Below are 25,035 nucleotides of genomic sequence, written 5' to 3'. Positions count from 1 at the left end.
ATCGATGTAAATATTTAAAGAAGAAAGTGTAATTATGCAGTTAGTGTAACTTTGTGAGGAAGACACAGTAATTATCTAGAATGTGCAACCCTGTTATGAAGACAATATAATCACTCAGTCTATGCAACCCTGTAAAAAAGACATTGTAATTTTACAGTCTGTGTAAGCCTGTAATGAAGACTTTGCAAAATTATACAGTCTATGTAACCCCTTCATGAAGACAGTGTAATTATACAGTATATGTAAACCTGTAATGAAGACAGTGTAATTATTCAGTCTATGTAACTCTGTAATGAAGACAGTGTAATTATACAGTCTGTGTAACCCTGTAATGAAGACAGTGTAATTATTCAGTCTATGTAACCCTGTTATGAAGACAGTGTAATTATTCAGTCTGTGTAACTCTGACAATTTGTAATGAAGTCTGTCCTGTTGACAGACAGCCTAAGAGAGATGCTGGGGAGAGTTGTCAGTTTTTGGATCACCTTGGCTGCACCAGGACATTGTGATGAGAGCAACATATGTAATGCAAAAAACATAATTCTTACAATGGCAGTCAAGTCATTTGGTGTATGAATCTTCCAGAGCAACATACCTCCCATTTCGACCACATGTGCTTCTTCATAAACTTGCATACTGGCCAAATGATATGATCAATACACGTTGTCTGTCATTTCTTATGATTAGTTTGCATTTTTAAAAAATCAAAAGATTATGCAATAGTTATTAAGCATTAATGCATTGTATGCAAAAAGGGCAGATTATGTTCAGCGTTTAATCCCTAGGTGACACAGTTACCTCAATACCATGACGGTGCATTGTCAAGTTAAGCAAATATAGTCATACTCATAGATTTTCTATTCTTAACAATTCAAACAGCATTCATTAATATTTGAAAACCTTGGGGATTATGTGTCTTGTAAGGAAATCCTGTGTTTTTATTCCGTCAATATTGCTATTTATTCTATCCAAACATCACGATTATGATACTGCCTAATTACGTTGCTGATTCTGCAGGTATTGGAGCTAATTTGTAATACTATTTTGGGTATATCAGTGTGAGAAACTATTGATTGTATGTGTAATAAAATATTGATTTAAAAGTATAAAACTATGAAGAGAATACATCAAGATATGACCAAATTTCCAGTTGTATATTAAAAACGCTGTATTAATTCATTGAAGTTTGCATACTTAGTGTTTCAACCTTTAGAATTACAATTTACAAAATTTCCATTCATCATTAGTAAGTCAATTAGAATTTTGAAATTGGTAGTAAAGAATGTCTTAACAAAAACTTAATAAAGACACAAAACTCTCTGCAATAATGCCCCTTTGAAGTTAATGTCACAGATTGACGGAAGTGAATAATTGATTAATTCTAATATGAATTGATTTATTCCCAAGGACTAACGATTGTACGGTTAGTCACACACTACTTTCGACCTCGTATCTGTCAAAGACACTTAAGTAGTAGACTTTCCAATATCAAAGACATCACTTTCCAATATTTCATGCTTAACCTCTCAATAATTTAGCTATTATGCGACATTCCGTTATTTTTCATAATCCCTCAACTCTAGATTGTCTGCTGATCAAGTTTTGTTGCTTGTGGAATGTTGTGGGTATAAAAAGTTTAAGGTGTTTGCACATGATAGGAAAATATCAGTTAAAGTTGGAAAGAGTTTATAAAGTGAACTTGTTATGAAAAAAAAGTGATGTTTAATGCTTATCCATGAAAAGACTGAGTTTTTAATGTAAAAATGGTTTTCTCTTCTTTTTCTGTAGAGCAGAGAACAACAGTAGGAGACGTTTGTTCTGATCCTGGATTAACTGATGTTTTAGTTATGGGAGTTATGATTGAGGGATTTTAAATTCATTCATTGAATGGTAAGTGCCAGTGTGCTTTCTGTACTAGACTGTATGGATCTTATTAATGTTGAATTTTCATTGTGAATATCAGTAGGTAAGAGAGGTGATACGTTACAGTAAACAGCTAAAGGAAACACCTCTACCCCCAACAAAAATTACCCACCAATGAAATTGCAAACGAAATTTTTAGTGATATATATGGAAATCTTGGCCCCAAACTTCATTATCTTGAACTAGATGGGACTGTTTAAAAGTTTAAAATATCTGAGTATTCGAGATGTTGAGAGTAAAATACTTAAAAAATTAGTGGTTGGGACTTACAAATCACTTCCTCATATCCATTGTTTTCGAGATATCAGTGACTGTATGATCAAATCAAATGCATGAATGTGAAAGTAAAATAAAAAGAAAACTTAATGATTTGTCTCCACCCCTAATTCATACAACATGTATATATGTATACCGTAAGTGCAAAGAAATTTGATTTGATAAGGTCATTTTTCTATTTAATTTGTTAATCTGGCTTAAGGTCCTGGGATTAACTCTATTTTGAAATCTTATTTAGCAGTTTCTAGAGTAAAGTTATTCTGATTTGAATTACCAGTATTCAGCATTTACTGTGGGAGAGTAGAAGAAACTTGAAAATTTGTCATAATATTTCACAATATTTATCAGCCAATTTCTTCAATTATCCAATTATCAAGCACTTGTTTAGAGCGATACACATTCTATTCAGTCTGCACCAGGATTACGTACTTGAGAATTAACCTTCCAAATACCATTAAGATCAAAGAAGCTGCCTGATGCAAAATGTTCAAGGTTGCTTTAATGCCTGCTTTAGTTATGGTAGTATACACCAGAAAATCACACCCCTCTACTCTGTACAACCGCAAGTTCACAGAACTCAGGGACCCGGAGAGGAGACAGATTTTATAAACCGTCTGAAGAAAATTCGCAAGACCAAAGATACAGATACATTGCAATTTTCTCATGTGAACCAACCAAAAGCTTTAAAAAATGAGGGCTTTAGGAGATTACGTGTCCTAATGTGAAAACATTGTGATGGGTACTGTATTTAGAGAGCCTGGAACCAATTTATTGCGGGCAGTAAAAGAGTATTTTGTATCTTGCAAGATTTGGGAGATTGTAAATTCACAAGTTTTTGATGGTTTTAGCACCCACTTTTTCAGCAGAATGAAATTATTGAAATTGAGATAATCTATCATGCATTTGGATGATTTATGATGAGCACTTTTTGCAGCAATATATTGATATGATGTCTGGGATAAAGTGACGTAATGATGATTTAGAATTAAAAAGATAGGATAACTCTGTTAGAATGTTACTAATGAGAAGCAATGAAGTGTTGAGTCCTTTAACAGCAGTAAATTAGGTTAAAAAGATCAAAAACCTTCAGTGATATGTAGTGAAGATTGTACCTTAGAATGGTTAGGAAATGTCACATCTCACTTCTCTCTCTCTCTCTCTCTCTCTCTCTCTCTCTCTCTCTCTCTCTCTGTTTGGTTAACCAATTAGCAAAATTTGGCCTTTCTTACTGTTTACCTTGCTCCCTAAATTGGAATGATGCATTCACCACTAATGACTTCATTTAAGTGACAGTTTGTTATATTGTATCAGTGAAGAAATTATTTTTACCGCAGATGATAAGTTGTTCCCACTCAATTACCCCAGCATGATTATTCCTCGCCTTTGAGTTCATCCCAACTTCAAACGCGGTTGACATCAGCATCTGTAACAGTTATGAATATCAATACACTGTACTACACGGACACATGGCAATCATTAGATACACAAGAGACTTTCATAGATTTAGCATTAAAACGTCTAATTTACATAACCCCAAATTACAAAAATTGATAGTGGTTCTGTGGTAATGTTTTCTGGAGATGACTTCACTGTATGGTTTTTTGGGGTTGGATTCTTTATATATCAGATATGTAACAATGTTATGTTATGACACTGCACAGCAGCTAGTTGCCAGAAACCGACTTTGCCAAGAAATAATAGAAAAGATGGAAATTATTTGGGACATTGTATAAAAGTTTGTCTTTTCTTGTTTATGTTTTGTGGACAAGGTTTAAAGATCCTTTTTCCTCCCAAAAATTGTCTTTGTGTAGCCTTTGAAGTTTTCTGCATTTGTACCTTTAGAAGAGAATTATGTTTGGTTGTTTTGTGAAGTTGGGACATAGAATGCATGGGAAGTTTGGAATTTGAGGCATCTGTGTCTTGCTCAAGAAAACAATGTAGGCTTACAAGATTTCAGTTCATTTGTTGAATTGTTTTTTCTTCATATTGGACCTCCAGCAGACTTTACACGTTTTTCAGAGATACAACAGTAAGGGTTTATTGCTGCTCTGAGCTTCCGCTTGAGAGGAAACATCAGACTTCATGCCCTGAACAAAATGAACAGTGTCTGGTATTGAACAGTGTTCAAGGTCATGCATGGCAGACTTTGTTTAATTTTCATTAAGATCATGCGGTGTTGAACATACTCTTGTGTGAACATGGATCACAATCTTTTTTCCCTGAAAAACCAAAGCAATTGAGTTTGCTTTTGAAAGTTTGATATATATTACAATATTTTCCTTGTTATTTCTCAATGGATTGTCTTTTGATAATAAAGAGCATGAGCAGGATTATTTTGTTAAATTATTAAAATAAAGTTCGGAAAATGGTAGTGTTCAAAAACATGTGTAGGAGTTTATAAAAAAATTTCAAAATTTAAAAATGTCTTAATACTTATTGCTATTTTTAGAATGTCTGCCTTGTCCAAGGATATGTTTCTAAGAATTAGTCTGGTATGAGATAGATATGATATAACAATTAATAAGATAATTGATAAGCTTATAAATAGACAGTTGGTAAATTTCAAGATGAGCTTGGAGAAATCATATGCATATTATCAATATATATACAGGATTAGTTAATAGTGGAGGTCAGAGACCTCTCTGTGTAAATCATACACATTTAAGATAACATCTGGAGATGATCTGTTTTGTCCTTACCCATAGCACACTAATTACACCCTAAAATCAACACTCATTACCATCAACAGAGCGTCTGTGTATCTGTAATTGTCAAAGTTGTTGGGCGATGAACATTTCTGTCAGTGGCTTCATTTTTGTGCACTACTACATGACATATTGACAGAAAAAGAAATGTCTGGATCTAAAAAAGAAGAAGAAAAAACTGCATTTTTATGTAGTAAAGTAAATTAACAGAGGTTGACAATTTCTGTTATTTTTTTTTTCGTTGTTCAAACAAAAATCTGTTCAGAAATTAACTTAAACTAGGAAAGTAAGTGTCAAAAAACTAGTGTGCAAGTGGGTTTTTTTTCAGTTTTTGTTCAAAGCAGTCTTATTTTTAAACAGTTCTCGACTGTTCTCACCCACTTCTGATTACAATCTAAAAACTAAAATTGCACCTATTTTAAACTACCACAAAATGTTGTAGAAATTTTCCCTTAATAACATAGTTTTTTTTTAAATTGTTCCGATTTCTCATTATTGCCTCCCTTTATCATATGCCAACACAAGACAAGAATCTTCATGTTTGTCTATCAGACTGGCATATTTATTGTATTACAATGGGTGCAAGAACAGTCTATCAAACCAGATTCCATTAGAGGCAAGAAAAATATGTAATTGAGAATTATTAAGACAATAATGACAAAGATATTTTGAAGCTTCAATAGAGTACAGCTTAGAAAAGTTCATTTTGTAATCAAATTTGTAAAATTAAGTTAATGTTTCTGTACAGTCCTTTCCATATTAAATCATTGAATTTGCTGCTAGCTGTTTTGAGTTGCTGTCTGCACCTGGAATTGTGAGTTTATTTTGAATTCTAAATTCTTTATGAAGTGTACCACTGTGAGATGAGCTGCGTTTGATTTGAGTTGTGAGATATCAGTGGTCAAGCCATGTGTTTGCCGCTAGAAACAGGAAGTCACTGTAGATATCTGTCAGAGAAGATCAAGAAGGTCATTACTGTGATGTACTAGCTGGTAAAGCACCTTGAAACTTCACCATGGCTTTGTATTTGCTGTTGCCTAAATCTGCTCACTAAGGGGTTTTTTTCTTCAGATTTTTACCCTTGTGACAAAGTACAGTTAATCCTTGATATCTCAAACACTGATATCTGGAATTCAATGGATATTTCAAAGTTAACTAAGTATTTTACCCTTGATATCTCGAATACTCTGATATCTGGAAATTTTTAAACAGTCCCATCTAGTTTGAGGTAACGAAGTTTGACTGTATTTGTTGAATGAAAATGAAGAGATTAAAGAGATAACTTATTGTTTATGGGTCTTTCAAATGATATCATCAGTTTGTCACTTTGAAAAAGAAGATATTCACATGATTTCTGAAGTCACATCCTTTTGAACTGAATCTCTGCTTTATAACAAAGATTAGATTCTACTGTAAGAGGTCAATCTTATGGCAAAGGTCCCTTGTCCCATTTTCATTTCTACTGGTAGCTTTTCTATAATTAATATATCTCAGATTTCAATATAGCCAAACAAAAGTCTTTTAGTTTGAAGCTCTTTCAATGAAACCAATAAATAAGGGCCATCTCAGTATAAGGGTCATTTTTGACAGTATGTTAAAAAAGAAAATGTATTTCAATGCTGTACAATGTCCAAAAATATGTTTTATTTACTAATTAGACAAATGCATCGTATTGCTACCATGTTACTAGGTGGAATTTGAAAGATGAAAGAAATCACAATTATTAACCTTTTGACCTAATCTTTTAGGTTTATTTATCCCTATTACAACTCTCAAAGTAATTCACACATAAGTCACTGCAATCTTCTCCACCAGGGGCTTCATTTTCTTTCCTTATTGTTGAGATGTGATCTGAAATCTCAACTGTTTAAGCTTTGTTGATTCAACTCTGTTTTTGGTTTATCTTACATGGTACAAATGTATTTAGATATATCAATGAAAGTCTAATGTAAGCCAGTTTAACTGTGCAAGTCCTAAAAAACATTTGGTTGAGGGGCAAAGTAGGGTCATGATAATCTTTTGTAAATGTTTTGGTTTAAATTTCTGTGTATACCCAGCAGATTATTTGGCAAATTGTTGTTAGTTCAGGCCATTTGTTCGTCCCAAAACTTCTGCTTACATTTTGAACGTTTCATGTTTTGATGTTTTTCATTGACATATATTTATTTTTACTATGAATTGAACTTTTAAAGATTTTAACACTGTAACTTTCATTGGTATTTGATGAATTTAAAACAAAAAACTTTATTGCATCAGCTAGGCTCTAGAAAGGAATGAACTATTTATTCAGCTTATGTGTCTTTCATAAAGCAGAAAATATCAACAAATCAATGTAAACTAAGTCCATTGGGTCATATGTTGTGTTGATTGCACCCTTTTCAACAGAAAATTGCCCAAAAAGTCAGCATCCCGGTGGGATAAGCTGTTTTTCAGTGGCTACCTACAGGTTTGACTGCTTGTTTAAAAGCAGAACTGGCAAGCCATCGAGCACAGAACCTTGTTATAGGCAACACACAGTGCTGACTTTGGAGATTAATAAGTTTAACCAAATAACAGTTTTATTTTTCCACTTGGGGACCTCTTGTTGATAATGATGTAATTCAGGTATCCCAGGAGCATAGGCAGGTGTTCTAACTATGGACCACATGCAAATTACAAAGGGCTATAAAAACAGATGTAGCTGATTGGAATTAAAGGCTAATCAGGATAATTAGTGATAGATATGGGGATTTTTTAGGAGTTCTGAATAAGCAAAAAAGAGATATCCTGGACAAATTTTTCCATTAAAAAAATCTTTTGTCAGATGATGCGAGATTGAGAGTCTGAAAGCTGGTATGTGGGTTTAATGAATTTTATGTCCATACATCAATGAACAGGAAAGGTTTTTTACTGTGTGTAGTAATTGTAGCAAATGGGAGGTTTTTTCCCGATATCGTCAAATGTATATCCCACCGAAGATGAAATCGACAGTTTAGAAAGATTAGGTAGATACATATTGGCAGCTAATGACTTCAAACTGGCTTGTTATTTTGTATTCCCTTGCAGGAGTTCTTTGTCAAGCGATGTTAATAAATGGGTTTCTTGAGACATAAACAGGCAGATTGTAGTTTTTACGTATTACCATCCTGAAAACAACACAAAAATATATGTTTTTTGCCATGATAACACATTGCACTAATTCTCAATTTAAGAATGTAAATGTTTTTTTTGATGATACATACTTTCAGTTTTATTTTTAAACAAGACAGAATGGGGAAATGAAAAAAGTGTAAAATATTAAACAGTGGATGTATTATTATATTTTTTAAATTTTGCTTTTTCTCTGGTTACCCAGGCTTTGCAATGATGAGGTATACTCAGGTTGATGAAAGCAATTGAAATTATTGCTTAAATTTGGAATGTTAATTGTTCCCAAGTGTATCACATGTTACCATTGAGAGTCATCTTCTGCCATGAAATATACAACAACCATACCCAATTTCACTTGCTTGCTTTCTTCCTAAAGCTTGAATGAACGCTTCTAAGTAGTTTGTATTCCCTAATTGTAACACCTTGTCTGTTTGGGATTTTTTCCTTCGTCTTTAATGATTTTGAAGTATCACCCTGATCATAAGACTCTTAAAACTGGGTTAAGAAAGAACTTTGGTTTTAATTGCGATTGTAATGCTTAGAAGCGAAAAAAACAAGGGGAGTATGAGAGAGCTGAGAATTTTTTGGTGATTGATTATTAAGTGTGAGTATCAAAAATAAAAGAATTGTGTGGGTCTGTTTGAACTAGTTGTTAATGTGACTTTGAGAAGCATTTCATTAAACTATATCAATAATGTATGTGCCTCCACCTCTTTGGCTTAACATAGAAGAGCCCCCCAAAAAGGTATTTCTTTCATCTTTCTTGAATTAATGATTGTATGGTTAAAATTATGTTTTTAAGAGATAGTTATAAATGCTAAAATCAGTAAGTTCAATACCTATTTGTATGAAGGACAAATTTAAAGGGAAATTTTCTGTATAAGTTGTAATTGTATTATCTTGTTGCACATCTTAACCCTCTACATCATTATTAACCTAAAGAAAAAACGATTGAAAAGAGGAAAGTGATGATTCACAAAAACTATGATGCTTTAATTGTGGAAAGCAAGCCATAACAACTTGAACATATAGAGCAATTATACTTTACTATTGAGACCACATTGAAACCTGACAGACATGATGGCATCTGGATTTCAGCCCCCACCCCCAACCATGTTTTTTTGGACAGTTTATTTCAGGTGTGAGAACCTTTACTGATATCCTAGCAGCCCTCAATCTTTGCCCCCCTGTCTTAGCTCAACTATGATGGATTCTGTAATGACTTGCTGCAACATTTGTTCTTTAATCTAACCTGGCTTTTTCCTTTGTGTATATCAATAGCAGTCAATATGTTTGCATGTTCATGACATGTGTAATTCATCATAAGCAGTACACATGGAGTAAATCAGGTCTTTATGGCTGTAATTTCCAGGGAGAGAAATTGAAGTGCTCAAAGGATTACAAAGAAAAAAGAAGAAGACATTTAGAGGTTTTTGAATATTATGAGCAAGATATCTGAATGATATTTTGATTCATGTATTCTCCATTCATTTGCCTATGGAATTCCTGCAACAATTATCAGGGATAGGTGAGGCTGGTGAAGCACTGTGTGATATGATTTGGAAATCACTCATTTTTTCCCCCTAGTTATTAGGACCAATAATTACCACATAATTCCTGCTGAACAGATTTAATGAACTGGAATACCATGAATTCGAGAGGATGGCATGGAGTGCAAACATAGGTTTCTATCTTGTTTGTAGATCAACAAGTTCTGCTACAATCGCAATTACCAAGCACAAAATGACATTGCATGTTTGACCAGTTTGGACTGAACTATCTCCCTTGACATGCATTGGTCATGAGATTTATTGAAATGTCTTATCTTTTATAGCTGATGGTCTCTTAACTATTGGAAGCAATGTCAGAAAGGGTTGAAGTGCTTGTCATGGTATGTTAGTATAGCCACAGAGCTAGCTGTTTCATTAAGGAAGCATTTGGGGGGGGGGGGGGGTCTTTTGATTGCTAGCAGAGCATGGTGTTAATAGTGTTGCACTGCCCACTGAATCCTTGTTGCCTTGAAACGTTTATCCTTGAGAAACAAACAAATGGGCAGCAAAGAAAACAGGGAAAATACAGAAAATAATCTCAGCAAGCAAACGCACATGCAGGAATTGATTAGAATGGAATTATTTCTTTGTTCTTCTGGATAATTAGATCTTAACGATTAGATAATCCAATTTTTGCAATAAATGCTCTTTAGAGTTGGAATTCCCACAGTACAAGTAGTAACTTTCTGCTTTTAAAACCTCCCCAGAGCGTTGTTTCGTTTTCTTGCATTTAGCAGGACTCCCCTGAGAATGTTTAAAACCAGCATGATGTTTACGAAGGAGTTAATATGTTTACTGCAAAGAAGATCTCCCTACAAGCAAAACATCATCACCTGTTAATTCCCAATAAAAGACAACAAATTTGATGGATGGTTATCTAATAATAAGCCCATACATCCATCAGTTTATTGATTCGAATCCTGCGTTTTGTAGACTCTTTTCTTTTTTTCCTTTTTTAGGCAGCAATTTTCCGCATTTTCTTGGACATGGTTTATCATGTGGGCTGATATACATAATTGTATCAATTATCGGGTCCTTGATATTCATCAAGATGGCCATTAATGGATTAATATCAGTGAATAGTCCACACTGGATAGTGTACAGTCATGCATAGCAAATTTTGGAAGAGTTATATGTTCGATTTCTTTTGCCTCAGCAATGTATGATATACCATCGGCAAGTGGTGACTTTAATAGATGATTGAAACACTTATTGTTTTGCTGACTTTTGAAACTAATTGTAATTTTGAGCAGCCATTGGAAAAATAAATTTAACGCTGTCTGATTTTTATAGTATTTTGCAGCATGCATGTATAGATTTAAGTTGTTCAGAGATAAGATTGCAACTGCAAGACCAAAATTTGTTTTCCAAAGTTCTCGATGCAGCTGATGAATGACAGATGATTTACTCGCTCCTTTATTTTAGATTTCTTTTATTTTGGACAACTGCGAATGCTCAAGTTGCTTACTGAAAGCTTTGAATATCAATGGCATGATAATATGTTGTGATGCAATTAAAAGAAATTCTTAAACCATTTGAAATGGTTATATAATTGTAGAATAATGCTTAATAGAAACATTTTTTTTTCAAAGAATATGTTTCTGATTTTGACTTTTATGCCTAATAAATAAAGATGTAAATTATATGTGTACTACCAAAACATAAGAGATCTGACAGAAGAAAAATATTAAACAAAACATAGGAAGGGTCACTGTACATTAAAATATGTCAACAATGATGATTTTTATTTACCCCATCACCTTTATCTTTAACATATTGTTCATTGTAAATAAAGCTGTACTAATGTTGTAGATATATATAAATATCTCATGTACATATGTACATACACATATTTGAAGTCTGCCAGTATGAATGCAATTAAGAAACATTTGTTGCAATTATATCAGGTATTTGATATATTTTTTCGGAGTTGCGTCAGCTTCTAGATCATAGTCATGTGGAAGCGTTTACCTAATTTGTTGAGTTTTTATTTTGTGGATTTGTTCCCTTTCATCTGATCTAGGTTGACTAGCAATGATATGTGGTAGTAAGAAAATTATTCCGAGCTGTACACAATTCCCATATAATGTCAATGAATTCTTAGTTTCAGGAACAACCGAGATTCTATCTCGAGATGAGGGAAGTCTTATTAATGAGGCCAGACCGAATTAACTCATGTGGTAACTGTTATGATTAATTGGGCTGTTTAATTTTGGTATATTTTCTCAGTCACACTCGGGTCTTCCTCTGGTGGAATGCTGTAGGGAACTTTATGAAACTTGAAAGAAATTACTCGTAGACAGTGTAAAGCCCCTTCCTGGCAGGATACTAGAAAGATCTACCAACTGAGAAAGCATGACATGTGCTTGATTGTATGAGTTGTTCCAAATTGTTCCAAACAGTGCTTTTTCAAAGACATGATTTTCCAACTTAATGATCATTGATTATCAGGCATTAAATGATGTGGCCATCTTTACCTGAGTAATTGCAGGATTTAATTTATAGTCATGACAAATGCCTTATGGAAGATATTGATAGGGACATATGTGTTAAATTTGAGGTGTTATCACATATTTAAAATTAATATATATTTTTGCAGTATTTTACAAAGTCAGCCAGTGTGCTTATATTTTAACAAAATATTGCACAGAAGATGAGCGATGTTTTATCATAGGGACATGATTATTACAACATATATTCTCAAGTCAGTGACTCCCAAAGTATTTGGAGTTTTGGACAAAGCCAGAAAGCCTTGGTTTTGCCATTAAGCCTGGGAAGTATTTCATTATGTTGTGGCATAGCTGAAGTTGTTAGTTCATCAGGGATGAGGATGGGTGAGCGAGGGAGGGTGTACTCAGCAGCTATTATTCCTCTGACAGGTTGAGATACTCCAGACCAGGACTGGTCAGTGAGTGGACAGTTTCTTGCAATGCTATTGGTTAGCTCATAGTTGCTGCCACAAGGGTTTGAGGAGTGCAAGTTTTGTAGTGGGGAATTATTTAAGAAAAGAATTATTTTTTGGTGGATATTTAACTGAATTCTTTTGAAGGTTTCATAGAACCTATTAACCATATTATTTTGAGAATGCTAAGGTTTTATTTTATTTTGACAGTTGATGTATGATGCTGCTTGACCGGTACCCTGTGTGACTATACAGACCATCCATGTAACAATCTCAGGAGATGGGCTATGGGAAGCCACAAATGACATCACTGATTGTACATTCCTCACTTTTCCTAGCATTCCTCACCTCGCTGACACATTCAGCGAATGCAGAGTACAGATGGAGGGCCGGTAAGCAAGCAGTGATTATATTACTGTAAATTCCTAATTAAACGCGAGGATTGATATCCGCGTAAAATCGCAAATTTTAAAATCTCGCTTTTAATTTTTGGACATATGTTAACTACATGACACTGTGATAAAATTTCGGCATTCACGATTCATGTTCTCACGATTTAATGGAAAACCATAGAATTGCGGAATAAGTACTTGCGTAAAATAAGGAATCTACAGTACCCAAAAAACAGTTTCATCTGGGACAGTTTTCATTGATTGTCAAAGCTTTTAAAGTTTGCTTGATTTTGCTGGGATGTAATTTCGTGGATTTGCTTCTAAGACAGTGTTTCATACCAGTAATTTGTTGGTTGTTTTGATATGTTTGTAAGGTGTACCCTCAAAATTCATGAAAATTGAGTCCTAACAAATATAAATAGCTCTAAAGTACTTTTAAAAATATGATGTATATGTATCCAGCTTATGATCTGAACTAGCCATCATGAACATTAAAGTTAAGGTACTTCACTACACCGAGACTTATACTTTTTAAGACACTACGTCACAAGGTGGCGATTTAAATGTTTTGTTAAACTGTTTGTATCAATCGATTCAGATGTATGTCGTCATAGCTCAGTGGTTAAAGTATCAGGCTTGTGAACTGCAGGTAATGAGTTCGAATCCACCTGGGGCTTTTGTTTATGTTTACTGAATGACGTTTTTGAAAATATCATTTTTTATCTAAAATTGTACATTTTCTCGCCTCTTTGATATATATAATTCTTATCCATCATTCTTTCTATCATAATCAAGTAAATTTCTGCTGATTTGAGGAACTATTTCAAGGTGTAGCGAGGTACCTTAAAGGAAATTGATGTCAATTTTTTTTCTCATTGGTTTTGTGTTATGTCTTTTACCACAAGCTAACCTTCCTCTGAACCATTAATGATGATTTATACTGTATATTAATTGTTTAGAGAGAGTTTTATCATAGGTTTTGGTGAACCACTAAAGAAAATTCAAATCCCACAAAGTCTGCAGTTAATTGCAGTAACTGTCAGTTATTTTACCAGACATAATGACCAAACTGAAACTGAAATGTCATGTATGGGGATACAATAATAGCAGCATGTCTATAAAACATGCAGAAAAATTATATAATTTGAAGGGAAAATTGTTCAGAAGATAGAACTTTAATATGTTCATCTGCCATTCTTATAGCTAGCAGGTATATTATTTAATTATGGTAAAAAAAAACAACCAAAAACCTGACCAGACGGAAATTTTTCATTTGCAATGGCTTGATAAAACAATTTGTATGTTGCTTCAAAATCACTTAAGTAGATAAGCGTGTATCAATATTCAAAATGTAAGGTTCAGCTCTCTAATCCGTAGTGTATTCTCATCATATGACATTGAGTGCATTGAAAAATTTCGTATTTGAAATAACATTGCTAAAATTTTTGAATCAATATATTATGGAAGTTGTATTACGTACTACTCAGGGATGAATGCTAGAGTAGCCCTACAGAGCAGAGATCTGTCGGAGTGACATTGATAAAAGCTAATCAATGATAAAGCATCAGCTAGGATACTCATCTCTTTGGTTTACTCAGTTCAAAAGGCTAAGGGATTAAAGGGATAGCAGGATATTTAGCTACAAAAATGCTAAGATTTATTATGAGCGCAGTTCAACTCTTGCAGCAGTAAACAGTTTTGAAGTTTTTATGTTAATTTTATATTTTTTTGCGGGGATACTTGAGAAACGTTTGTTTTATTATCGGATCATTATCATCTGCGAGTTATGATGAAGGCATAAACATAAACTTGTTAAGAGAACTTTTTTGTGGAAATTTTAATGGAAATTTTATTGAATTAAAGTGCACAACTTTGTTTTTTGAGGGAAAAACAAAACAAAAAAAAACCAGAAGAGCTGTTTATCAGTTTCATGTTGTTTGTTTTGATGGAAATGGTTGTGCTTGAGTAGGATTCTCACCTGAAAAAAAATTCAAATCCCATTGTGTCAAGAAATGGCACTAAGCGATTGAAATTACAAACTGATTAAGAAACCTGAAAAAAGTGATGGATTCCAAATTGTCTATTGAAAATGATATTAATAATAATTGTGCAACTTTTCATGAAATTTTGTTAAATTCTTAGCTTTAATTTTTACTATGGAATTTCCACATTTTTTGTTATCTTTGTTATCTTTTCCATTACAGTGTATTATTGTTTTCAAGAAGGTGATAAGTCTTAGAGTGTTCTCGTCCTGCTGCGTATTTGGTTACTTATATATAATTTTCTAAATTTTGATGGTACAAATATGTTATTTAATGCATCAAATTGAATTATGCACCAAGTAGAAAGAAACTTGAATTCATAATTTAAACATTGTTTGATAATTCAGATTGCGAAATGCCCATCTTACTTTTCACCAAAATTTGGCAAAAATGAGAATTAAAAAATTGTTTTGAAGGTGTGGATGTATGGCTTACGTTGACATCATTGTATTGCTATTAGATATCAATTGATTTGAAAACTAATAATTTAAAATAATTTTTTTTTTAAATGTGTCAATTATGATTTTTCTCTTGCTTTGGACCTGTTTTCTTTCTTTTTTTTGGGGGGGGGGTATTTTTGTTTTAACTTATGAATTTTTTATTCAAGAGGCAAAGGTACAAGAATCTAAAAGCTAAAAACTAATACAGTTATATTCCAAAATGAAATGCTGTTAACTGAAATTTTTTTTGTGTTTGCATACTTAATAAGAATTGAAAAATCTTATTAATTGCAAATTAAATCAAAATGATATGCATGAACATTATATTTTCACTTTATGGTTTCTGTAGCATAATTTTTGTTATTTCTTCGATAGATTCATGGTCTGATTGTGAGAAACCCTATGGGACCTGTGGACGAGGTGGCACACAGCGGCGAAATGTGTGGTGTGAGAAATCCTATCCCGTCCAACAGAGTGTTCCCCACTCGCTGTGTAGGAACTCGGGATATGACGAACCTCTGCAGGAGCAGTCCTGTTACAAATCGTGTGATTCTGTGGGTAGCTACCAAGTGAGGTGGGTGGTCGGACGATGGTCCGAGTGTCAAATAGAGTTGCAGGGAGTGGACTGTGCAAAGAATCTCGGTTACCAAACGCGGGACGTTTACTGTGTATATCAGATTACAGGAGATCGGACAGAGGATTCAGTGTGTGCATCGTTTAATCAGGGGAAGCCCCCTACACGGCAATCTTGCAAGTACAACTGTCCGCAAAACTGTGTCGTGGGCGAATTCTCTGAGTGGAGCTCATGTGACGATTGCCGGTTTCTAAACCGGAGTAGGACTAGAGATATCATTGTGCCAAATAATAACAGAGGCAAGCCTTGCCCCGATTTTTCCGAAATGTCTCCCTGCAGCAATTGTAGTGATAAATATTTCCTGAATTTCACTCCCTGGTCCTTTTGTCAGGTGTTTCCAGATCCATCTAACTCGCGCATTCCATACAATCCTTACATTGGTAACCAAGATCGCTCCTTTGACTGTTTCAATATCCGAGGTCAGAAAGAGGAATTATCGTGAGTACATGACATTATCTATTGTACTTTTTCATGGTTTAGTTACAATGCACAGAAATCTTAAATGGACCATTTTCACCATTAGCACATTGATCCTTCATACAGAAACTTTTATGAACATCCATTTTTGGTCATTTTGTGTATGATTTCATGACTGAAGGTTGAGAGCACATTGATGGCCTGTGTACTTTATTACTGGTTCTCAGAGTCTAATTGAAAGCTATTTTACATAATGAAATTCAAGCTAGAGGGCAAAATGACCAGAATTGTTTAAGGCATGAAAGAGTTTAAGGATTAAAAGTAATACATGGATAAAGGAACCAGCAGACAAAACATTGATGGAATTTTTTAAGAATTTTTTTTTTTACAACAGTCGAAGTTCTTGCATTTAAAACCATAAGATTTTTTATATATTTCTGGTATCTGACTCAAAAAATATTTTTTTTCTACAATTTCTGGGTTACTGTGGTTTCATTAATTTTCAAGGGTACCAATTTTCGAGGATAAAGTGAAAATCACAGTTTCAAGGATACGTAAATTCTTGGCCAATGACCATACCAATACAAAATGTTAACAGAAATTGCACTTCAGTTAACACTTAATTTCGTGGATAAACTGAATAACGAAATCCACGAAAATTGGTATTCAATGAATGTTGATGAAACCACAGTATATAGTCAACTGAAATTGTTTATGATCAGCCTCCTTCTGAGGCCCAGTTACACTGTACCTTTTTGATCTGTTACTTACAGGAAGTGTACGGGGAAGTTCCAGCCGTTCTCCTTCAGACAGTCGTGCATCATCAGTCAGGATTGTGTCCTCGGGCCGTGGCAGGGACTGACCACCATCAACCAGACCTGTGTGTCGAGGAACAATGTCGTCAAGTCCGGCTATCTCTACCAGAAGAGAGACGTCATTCAGATCCCGCTGGGCGACGGCAAGCCTTGCGGTCCATTAGAAGAATACATACCAATAAAGTCTAGTCAGAAAATCAACTGTCCAAGGTGATGATCCCAGATACTGTGGATTGAAGAGGGCATTCTGTTTTTGTGGCAATTTTTAGACTCTATTAATCTCCTTTGAATAAAGAGTTCTGTGTAAAAATTAATAGAGGAAAATGTTTATATTTAAAACTATGTGTACTCTGATTTTTTCTTTACTAAAAACAGCATATGACCAACAATATCAAATTAAACATTTATATAATAGTGTTGTGTTGTGCATGTACTATGCCTAAATAGTAGTCAGGGTTTGATACATAGTGCACGAGCCGGAGGCGAGTGCACTATGTATCAAACCCTGACTACTATTTAGGCATAGTACATGCACAACACAACAATATTGTTATTATTATGCCGACTGTTGAATATACTGATGCGCTTTGCTATATTTAAGTAACGTTAGCTGTGACGTTCGAGTCCCTATAAATTATCACTGGAAAAGCAAGCTTTTGGGTTTTTTTCAAATAAATCAATTGATTTGATTATCTATTTAATCAACAAGTTGTTGTACAATAAAAATTCAACAAAGGTTTATGTTCTTTTCAAGAAATGAGAGACGTTTGGCCTTACCGAGAAAACTCGAAATGTTTAGCAGACAAAATCTCATTGAATTTTTTTCTTGTACATTCTTTATCAAGCGTCATTTAAAAAAGCGTTTTTGTGATTCTCATGTAGAATTTCTTTGAAAAATATTCAATCAATTTGTTCAAAAGTTTATAAGAAACTTTAACTTTAAAATTACCGTCAATAATGAAGTGTTTTTGGAAAAATGAATAATATAATTGCTTGATGTCAGTCGTATATATCTACGTTTTATATATATAAATACTATTAGTATTAATAACGGCTTATTTAGCGTAGCGGTAACGCGTTGGGTTTCAAGCTTGGAAGATTTTACCCGTCGTGAGTTCGAATCCCGCTGTCGGTGCTTGAAAGATTTTCGTTGAAAAACATTTGCCGTGCTCTATTTCGGCATAGTATGCTTACGCTATATAAATCCTTTATATTATGCGAAAATATATGAGTATTGAATATATAGTGACAAACTGACAGAAGGCATAATAATTAAAGATAGATCTGTTGGGTAATTTGATAACCATCCAGTTGCAAAAGCCTGATCATAATGGACAATTTTCCTCTAGTAATTTCAGTTTGAAATTTTTTATGATTGAATTCATAAAGGTGTGTTTTATTTCTTGGATGAATTATTTGTAATTCAAAGCATCATTGTACAGAGATAAAGTGCAATTTAACTGATGTTAACGTTTGATGCATTAAATAACAATATAACCTTATGATAGAGTGGTCGTAATATTCCAATCCACACTTTGCAAAAATTGTTCCCCTTTGCAGGGTCAACCCAATTGTCAAAAAGGAAAAAAACTTTTCCCTTCTTTATGCTTAGAATTAAATTTATTCCTTTTATGTGTGGGTTGCCCTAACTTGGGGCAATCCAAATTCACAGCAGAAATGAATTTCTAATGTCAAATGGTGAAGTTACAACCCTCTAAACTACAAAGGCTACCGTGAGAAATATATGGGTTTTTCCCCAAAGATGGCGGCCAAGGGAGATAACTTTTGTAAAGTATGGATTGGTCTATTGAGAAAGTGAGGTTATATTTTTTACATTATGTATATGGTTTATTTGTCTGTTATTTGCAGAACCCAGTGGATAATGTCTGATTGGTCAGAATGTAAGCCAATCCAAGGCCACCAGCAGTGTAATACAGGAATACAGGACCGATACATCTTCTGTGTACAAATAGATCGTAAGTTATACCTGTGTCAAAATGAATCTACAAACAGTATATCCGGTAATTTTCACAATGATCTAATTTTCGCTTTTTTCGTGATCTCTTTTAAATCGCAAATAATTGAATACGCAGAAAGTATATCCTTATCATTTTCTATAAGAAACTGTTTAAATAGCAAAAAATAACTGACGCAAATTAAAAATGTATCAGATTTTTCCCATTTTCGCAAATTTTGTGACACGCGAAAAAAACCCGGATGTACTGTATATTTTCCTTAGGAGAGTAGATCACAATTATGTTTACAGAATGATTACAAATTAAGTTTTATAGAATATAATTCACTAGCAAAGTTTCTTAACCAATCACAAATTGAAATGAGCTCAAATTGCATTTGTTAACTCATAGATCACAAAGTTAACATTTGTTAACCAATTGATTGCAAGTTGCATTACATGTTAATCATTGGTTCACAGTTTAGTCTCTTAATCAATAGATCACAAGTTACATTTGTTAATCAGTGGATCACAATTAACATTTTTAATCCAAATGATCTTATGTCACATTTGTTAAACAATTTTTTTTAATCAAATATCCACAAGTTAAATTTGTTAACCAAAAGATGATGGAGAGTTATTTTCAATAACAATAATTGGCAAGTAATGATTGGTAACAAAATGATCAAAATTGTTTTGTGGCAAAATTTAAATAAATCATATGGAATAGTGCAAGTTGCAGTACTTTACTATTTCAGACTATCAGCTTTTGCAAACATTTTAAGCCATTTGCACTAAGACAGGTAAATTTACCTGTTGACACCCATCATAAGTTTACAAGAATTGATTTCCTTAAATCCTCCAGAACATTTCTATTAGTATTTTGTTGATAAAAAGGGTGTAAAGCAATTCTGATTTCCTAAGTTATTGCTGATGAAATTGCTGATTTTTTAAAACAAAAAACATTATCAGGGAGGTCTAAGAAAACAATGAAGTATGGCAAACTCATCATAGTTCTCCATTAGGTTCCCTATCTCAAGGTGAAATTCCATAATGTGTATCAAATAACCTGGGTTGCTGTTTTTGAATCCATATTGGAAAAAGTTAATTCAATGATTTCAATTACAAAATATTTTTGAGTGCATGTACTTTTCCATGGATGTTTGTCTTCGTGTTTTTGTTTTGAGATACAACAGATAAGCATTGATGTAGGAAGGAAGTGAGGATGATAAATTGGATCCAAAAGATTTTTGAATCAAATATTCCACACTTTCAGTGGTCTGGTCCACAGAGACCCCAATCTGCCCTTCTTTCATGGAAGATTTATGCCCAATGACAGGCTGATAATTTTTTACATGAAGCATGATCAATTTTTTAGTTGATGCCTGCAAGATCAGAGAAATTTATGGATTTCTCTTAAAATGTTTGAGCACTAATGAGGCATATAATACTGGAATGAAAATGTTTCTTCATTTTCCTTTTTCATGCATATTTATAAGAGCCTAGCTATGTGTGCACCTTATAGTGATCAGTCCGTCTATCCATCTGTCCATCCAAGTTTACTTGTCCGGAGGATATCTTCTCTCCCCTTGCCCCAGTCTGGGTCATATTTCACCCACAGAGTGCCTTTTGGTAAAGGGTGACCTTGAACCATATTTCTAGGTCTAAGGTTAGGGTCATAGCAGAATTATACTAAAATCCTTGTCCAGAGCGGGCACCTGTAAAGTGTGAAACGAAAACGAAACAAAATTGAACGAAACCAAACCAAACCAAAAATCGAAACGAAACAGAATTTAAACAAAACTAATATCAATTTTGACTACCGGTACATAAAAGTGAAAGTAAATTTATTGAAATAAATTTTTGAACCATAAAATATAACTACATGTATGTTTCAGATTGCTTCTGTAAATTTTTGAGCCGATTATCCGAAATTTGCAAAAATTATGTAAATAACTGATGTACATTCCTATACCTTTTAATGTTTCTAATTTGTTTCATTAAATGATAAGACTAGTAAATAATTTTTTGACATACCAGTACGATACGGGTAATATAAATATATATATATTTTGGTAGAAAATATAAAGATCTTTAATGAATATTTTTAACAGAAGCTGGCCGACAGACTCCTGTGGAGGAATCGGAATGTAGTCCAGAGAAAAGACCTCTGTCTTCACGAACCTGTCCCACCCAGTGTAAGACGGACTGTACAGTGTCCATCTGGAGTCAGTGGTCCCAATGTAAAGTCACTGACTGTGAAATGTACGCTAGACGGCGCAGAAACAACAAGAAAACTGGTTTGTACTTGGAAAATAAAACTGTCAGAATAGAAAGGGTGTTAAATGTTTCAGTGTATTTTTTCATTCCATCTTGCTGTATATCCAGGGGGTTTTTTTGTGATGATCTAATTTTGCTTTTTTTTGCGATCTCTTTTAAATCGCAAATGATTGAATGTGCAGAAATTATATCCCATATAATTTTCTATAAGAAACTTTTTAACTTGCAAAAAATGACTGATGCAAATTAAAAAATGTTACAGATTTTCCCAATTTTTGCAAATTTTGTGGCACACGAAAAAACCCAGATATATGGTATTTCCCTAATCCCTCTTACTAAAAAAAAATGTTTTAGGAATGTAACTTTTTAAAACTTTTGAAATTGTCCCAACAACATTATGGACTTTATTCGGAGAGGTAAACGACAAAACTGCTACAAGCTTATTTTTTAATCCTCTTCTGTCATTAAAGAGTATGAGGCAATAATGAAACCAGCTTGGTAATCATATCCCTTTTGGTTACTCTCTTTGACTCTCAATGATGTGAAAAATTTGCCCATAATGAAATGATCTCTTAGTTTTGATATTCTTGTTTTTATAGGACAGCGATACAGAACGCGTGCAACAATCACTGAGCCTGCACAGGGAGGTCAGATGTGTCCCCATCTGAGTGAGACCCAGAACTGTGACCCAGAGCCCTGTTACACCTGGCATGTGAAACAAGGAGTGTGTATCCCACAGCAGTCTACCTGTGGGGTGGGCATCTCCCATCAAACTGTCTCTTGCTTCAATCGGAACATGGTAAGAAAAATCGCTTTAAAAGTAATTTTTTATTATTAAATCATCTTTAAAAAATCAAAACAATTGTTAGCGTCCTTCCTGACTTTTGTTGGGCAGGTCAATGTCAGATATTTTTTTTGGAAAAAAGATGATCCTCAAAATGTTATAAAATTCTGGAAAATTTTTAGCAATAGTTTACAGAATGAATATCTTTTATTTAATCTCTTTTAGTTTGAGCCCCAGTCAAATGCTTTTATGAGATGTACGTCTGCCATGTCTTTAAGGCTGGTCAAGTTTGATTACATTTTGTTGTACTTTGACCTTGACAGACTAGTGTGGTTGACAGCAGGTGCTCAGAACTGAAGCAGCAGCCCCCCACCCAGGTACAGTGTGTGGTGTCCTGTGCTGATGACTGCGTGCTGTCTGAGTGGACAGAATGGTCTGAGTGTCCGAGGATCTGTCAGAACAACATCTTCCCCAGACCCACGCTCAAACACCGCACCAGGACCATACTGGCCAAGGCTGCCGGACAAGGTCTATGTTCTTCTTATTCAGCACTTAAGTGGCTAAAACAGTTTTTGATGTAGAGCAGAATGATATTGATAATATATGTGTAAAATGTTATTAGTTTTTTGTTTTGTTTTGTTTTTTTTTTTTTTGTTTTTTTTTTATTATACCGGTACATATAATGGGTACTCCATACCAAATTTTATTCATTACCACTTTTTCGGGGGAGGGGGGATTTACCACGAACAAACAGAGCAATTCACTTTCAAAAATAAGCCTTTTACAGGAGTTGGGGATGCTGAATTCTTCCAATGATGAATTCTGTGTTTTACAGTGAGTAACTGTCAGGCCACACTAAGGGAACAAGGAGAGTGCCCGACTGTGATTGAGTGTGACACCTACACGTGGCAGCCCGAGCCCTGGGGGCCCTGTTTGCTGGACAACCCCGTCAAGGGTTGTGGTAGGGGGGAGAGGAATAGGATCGTCCACTGTTACAGCAACCTGACATCAGTGTCTGAGGTCAAGTGAGTGCATTACTTGAGACTTTGGAAGACTGGGATATTTTTGGAAAGTGTTATTTTCACCACATCACATTCAATATATGATTTTACCTGTTTTTAGCTTTGCCCCCCCCCCCCCCCCCCAAAATATATTTATTTAGAAATAGCCTTGTTTTTATAACTGTTGACTCGCTTACCCGAAAGTATGGGATGAGGAAAAATGAGGTCGAAAAAAAAAACATAATTGTAGTAACTTAATTTCAAAACAATTATTAAATGAATTTTAAAATTGCAACATTATATGATGAAGTCTTTTCAACGACCCTTTTATTTTTAATTGAAAACTGTCACTGTTTTATAGTTTTAATTTTCCTCTACCTTTATAAGGTGTGCGTTGGAGGTGAAGCCTCCAGTCAAAGAGGTTTGCACAGAGCCTTGTCCTGAGAATTGTAACGTCTCTACATGGTCGGCTTGGTCTGAATGTTCTGCCACCTGTACTTCAGGTAAGTCAGTCCAGACTGTAAATGAGGTTTTCCAGCAACATTACTACATGTATAGCAATCCCAAGTGAAACCTAAGATTAATAAACAAAACTTATGTTCAAGATTTCAAACTTAACCTTTTAAAAATATGTAATCTCAAAATACATCAAACCATGCAAAAACATACCCCCAGTAATATGTCAAATTCAAATCCACCTATTTTGACCACAAAAAGGTTGGTAAAACAATTGATGGTATGAAGCCTTGCAATTTTAGCCAACACGCTTTCCAATCCGTCAAAGAGCCGTCGTCGTTACATTGAGGTACACCCTAAGAACGGTGGGGTGCTGTGTCCCAGCCTGCTGAAGGAGGTCAAGGTGTGCTTTGACCTGCCGGTCTGTAACCAGTACCAGTGGAATGTGACGGACTGGAGCGAGTGTATCCTACACAGGAAGGAGAAGTGTGGTCGTGGGCTCAAAGCCAGGAGTAAGCAATCATTCTCATTGTCTCGAGGTTTAATTGTATGGAATCATCATTTTAACGCAGATGATTTTCATTTCATTATGATTTTGTGGAACCTTTTTTTTTTCTACAAATTTACACCTCTTAGAAATGTTGGCATATACAGTTTATACACAAAAAATTAATTTTTTTGTCTTTTAAAGTTGCCATTTAAAATTTCTTTAATATATGTAATATTTCAGTACTTTTTTTGAATCATGACATTTTGATATAGAAATCTCCTCTCCCTATATAAGTGTGTGGGGGGGGGGATGGAATGTTTCATTAATGATTAAATTGATAATAATTGTATGTCCGTTTAGATGTGACCTGCCTGCTGAATGATGGCTCAGTGAGTCCTATAAACAACTGTCTGACCAGTGTGGGACAGATGCCGGTGGTTGCCGAGCCCTGCTACATCGCCTGTGAGGACGAGTGTCTGTTCACTGATTGGACGCCCTGGTCAAAGTGTTTGCAAGGGTGCGGCAGTAAGCGATTCCGGCAAAGAAGTTCAAAAAGTAAGTCAAATATTAAGAGAAACATGCAAAAAGAGAACTACAAAGCGGAGAATTTTCTTATACATCAAAGCAAGTAAGAAGAACTCTAAACTCAGTTGCACACAGGCTCAACATATTAAATCACCAAACTTTTGTGTATATTGAGTCATATAATGATAGTAATTCAGTTTTAACTATGTATACATAGTACTTCTTCACAGCATTTATACAACCATAAACATGTATTAAAAATATGATGGTTTTTATTGGTAGAGCTTTGAAATGTATTTAAAAAGTTGAGAATTTTCTGT

At 34.2% G+C, this 25,035-nt stretch overlaps 1 protein-coding gene across 9 annotated transcripts in view; it reads left to right on the top strand.

Moving 5' to 3' along the window:
- The window catches only part of LOC128189501 (thrombospondin type-1 domain-containing protein 7A-like), an 84,465-nt gene that overhangs the window by 37,494 nt on the left and 21,936 nt on the right, over positions 1-25,035 (top strand). For all 9 annotated transcript variants that reach the window (XM_052861202.1, XM_052861139.1, XM_052861186.1 and 6 more), the window contains 12 exons: positions 1,789-1,890; positions 12,696-12,877; positions 15,735-16,431; positions 17,184-17,435; positions 19,095-19,201; positions 21,294-21,479; positions 22,059-22,258; positions 22,567-22,771; positions 23,079-23,268; positions 23,632-23,747; positions 24,003-24,212; positions 24,551-24,745. In XM_052861202.1, the coding sequence (XP_052717162.1) occupies positions 12,766-12,877; positions 15,735-16,431; positions 17,184-17,435; positions 19,095-19,201; positions 21,294-21,479; positions 22,059-22,258; positions 22,567-22,771; positions 23,079-23,268; positions 23,632-23,747; positions 24,003-24,212; positions 24,551-24,745 (2,470 nt within the window). In that variant the 5' untranslated portion in view covers positions 1,789-1,890; positions 12,696-12,765. The remainder of the gene's footprint in view (positions 1-1,788; positions 1,891-12,695; positions 12,878-15,734; positions 16,432-17,183; positions 17,436-19,094; positions 19,202-21,293; positions 21,480-22,058; positions 22,259-22,566; positions 22,772-23,078; positions 23,269-23,631; positions 23,748-24,002; positions 24,213-24,550; positions 24,746-25,035) is intronic.

Source organism: Crassostrea angulata, chromosome 1, assembly GCF_025612915.1.
Source record: "Crassostrea angulata isolate pt1a10 chromosome 1, ASM2561291v2, whole genome shotgun sequence".
In the NCBI taxonomy this organism is placed as follows: Eukaryota; Metazoa; Mollusca; class Bivalvia; order Ostreida; family Ostreidae; genus Magallana; species Magallana angulata.
This window is presented reverse-complemented; position numbering and strand designations above follow the sequence as displayed.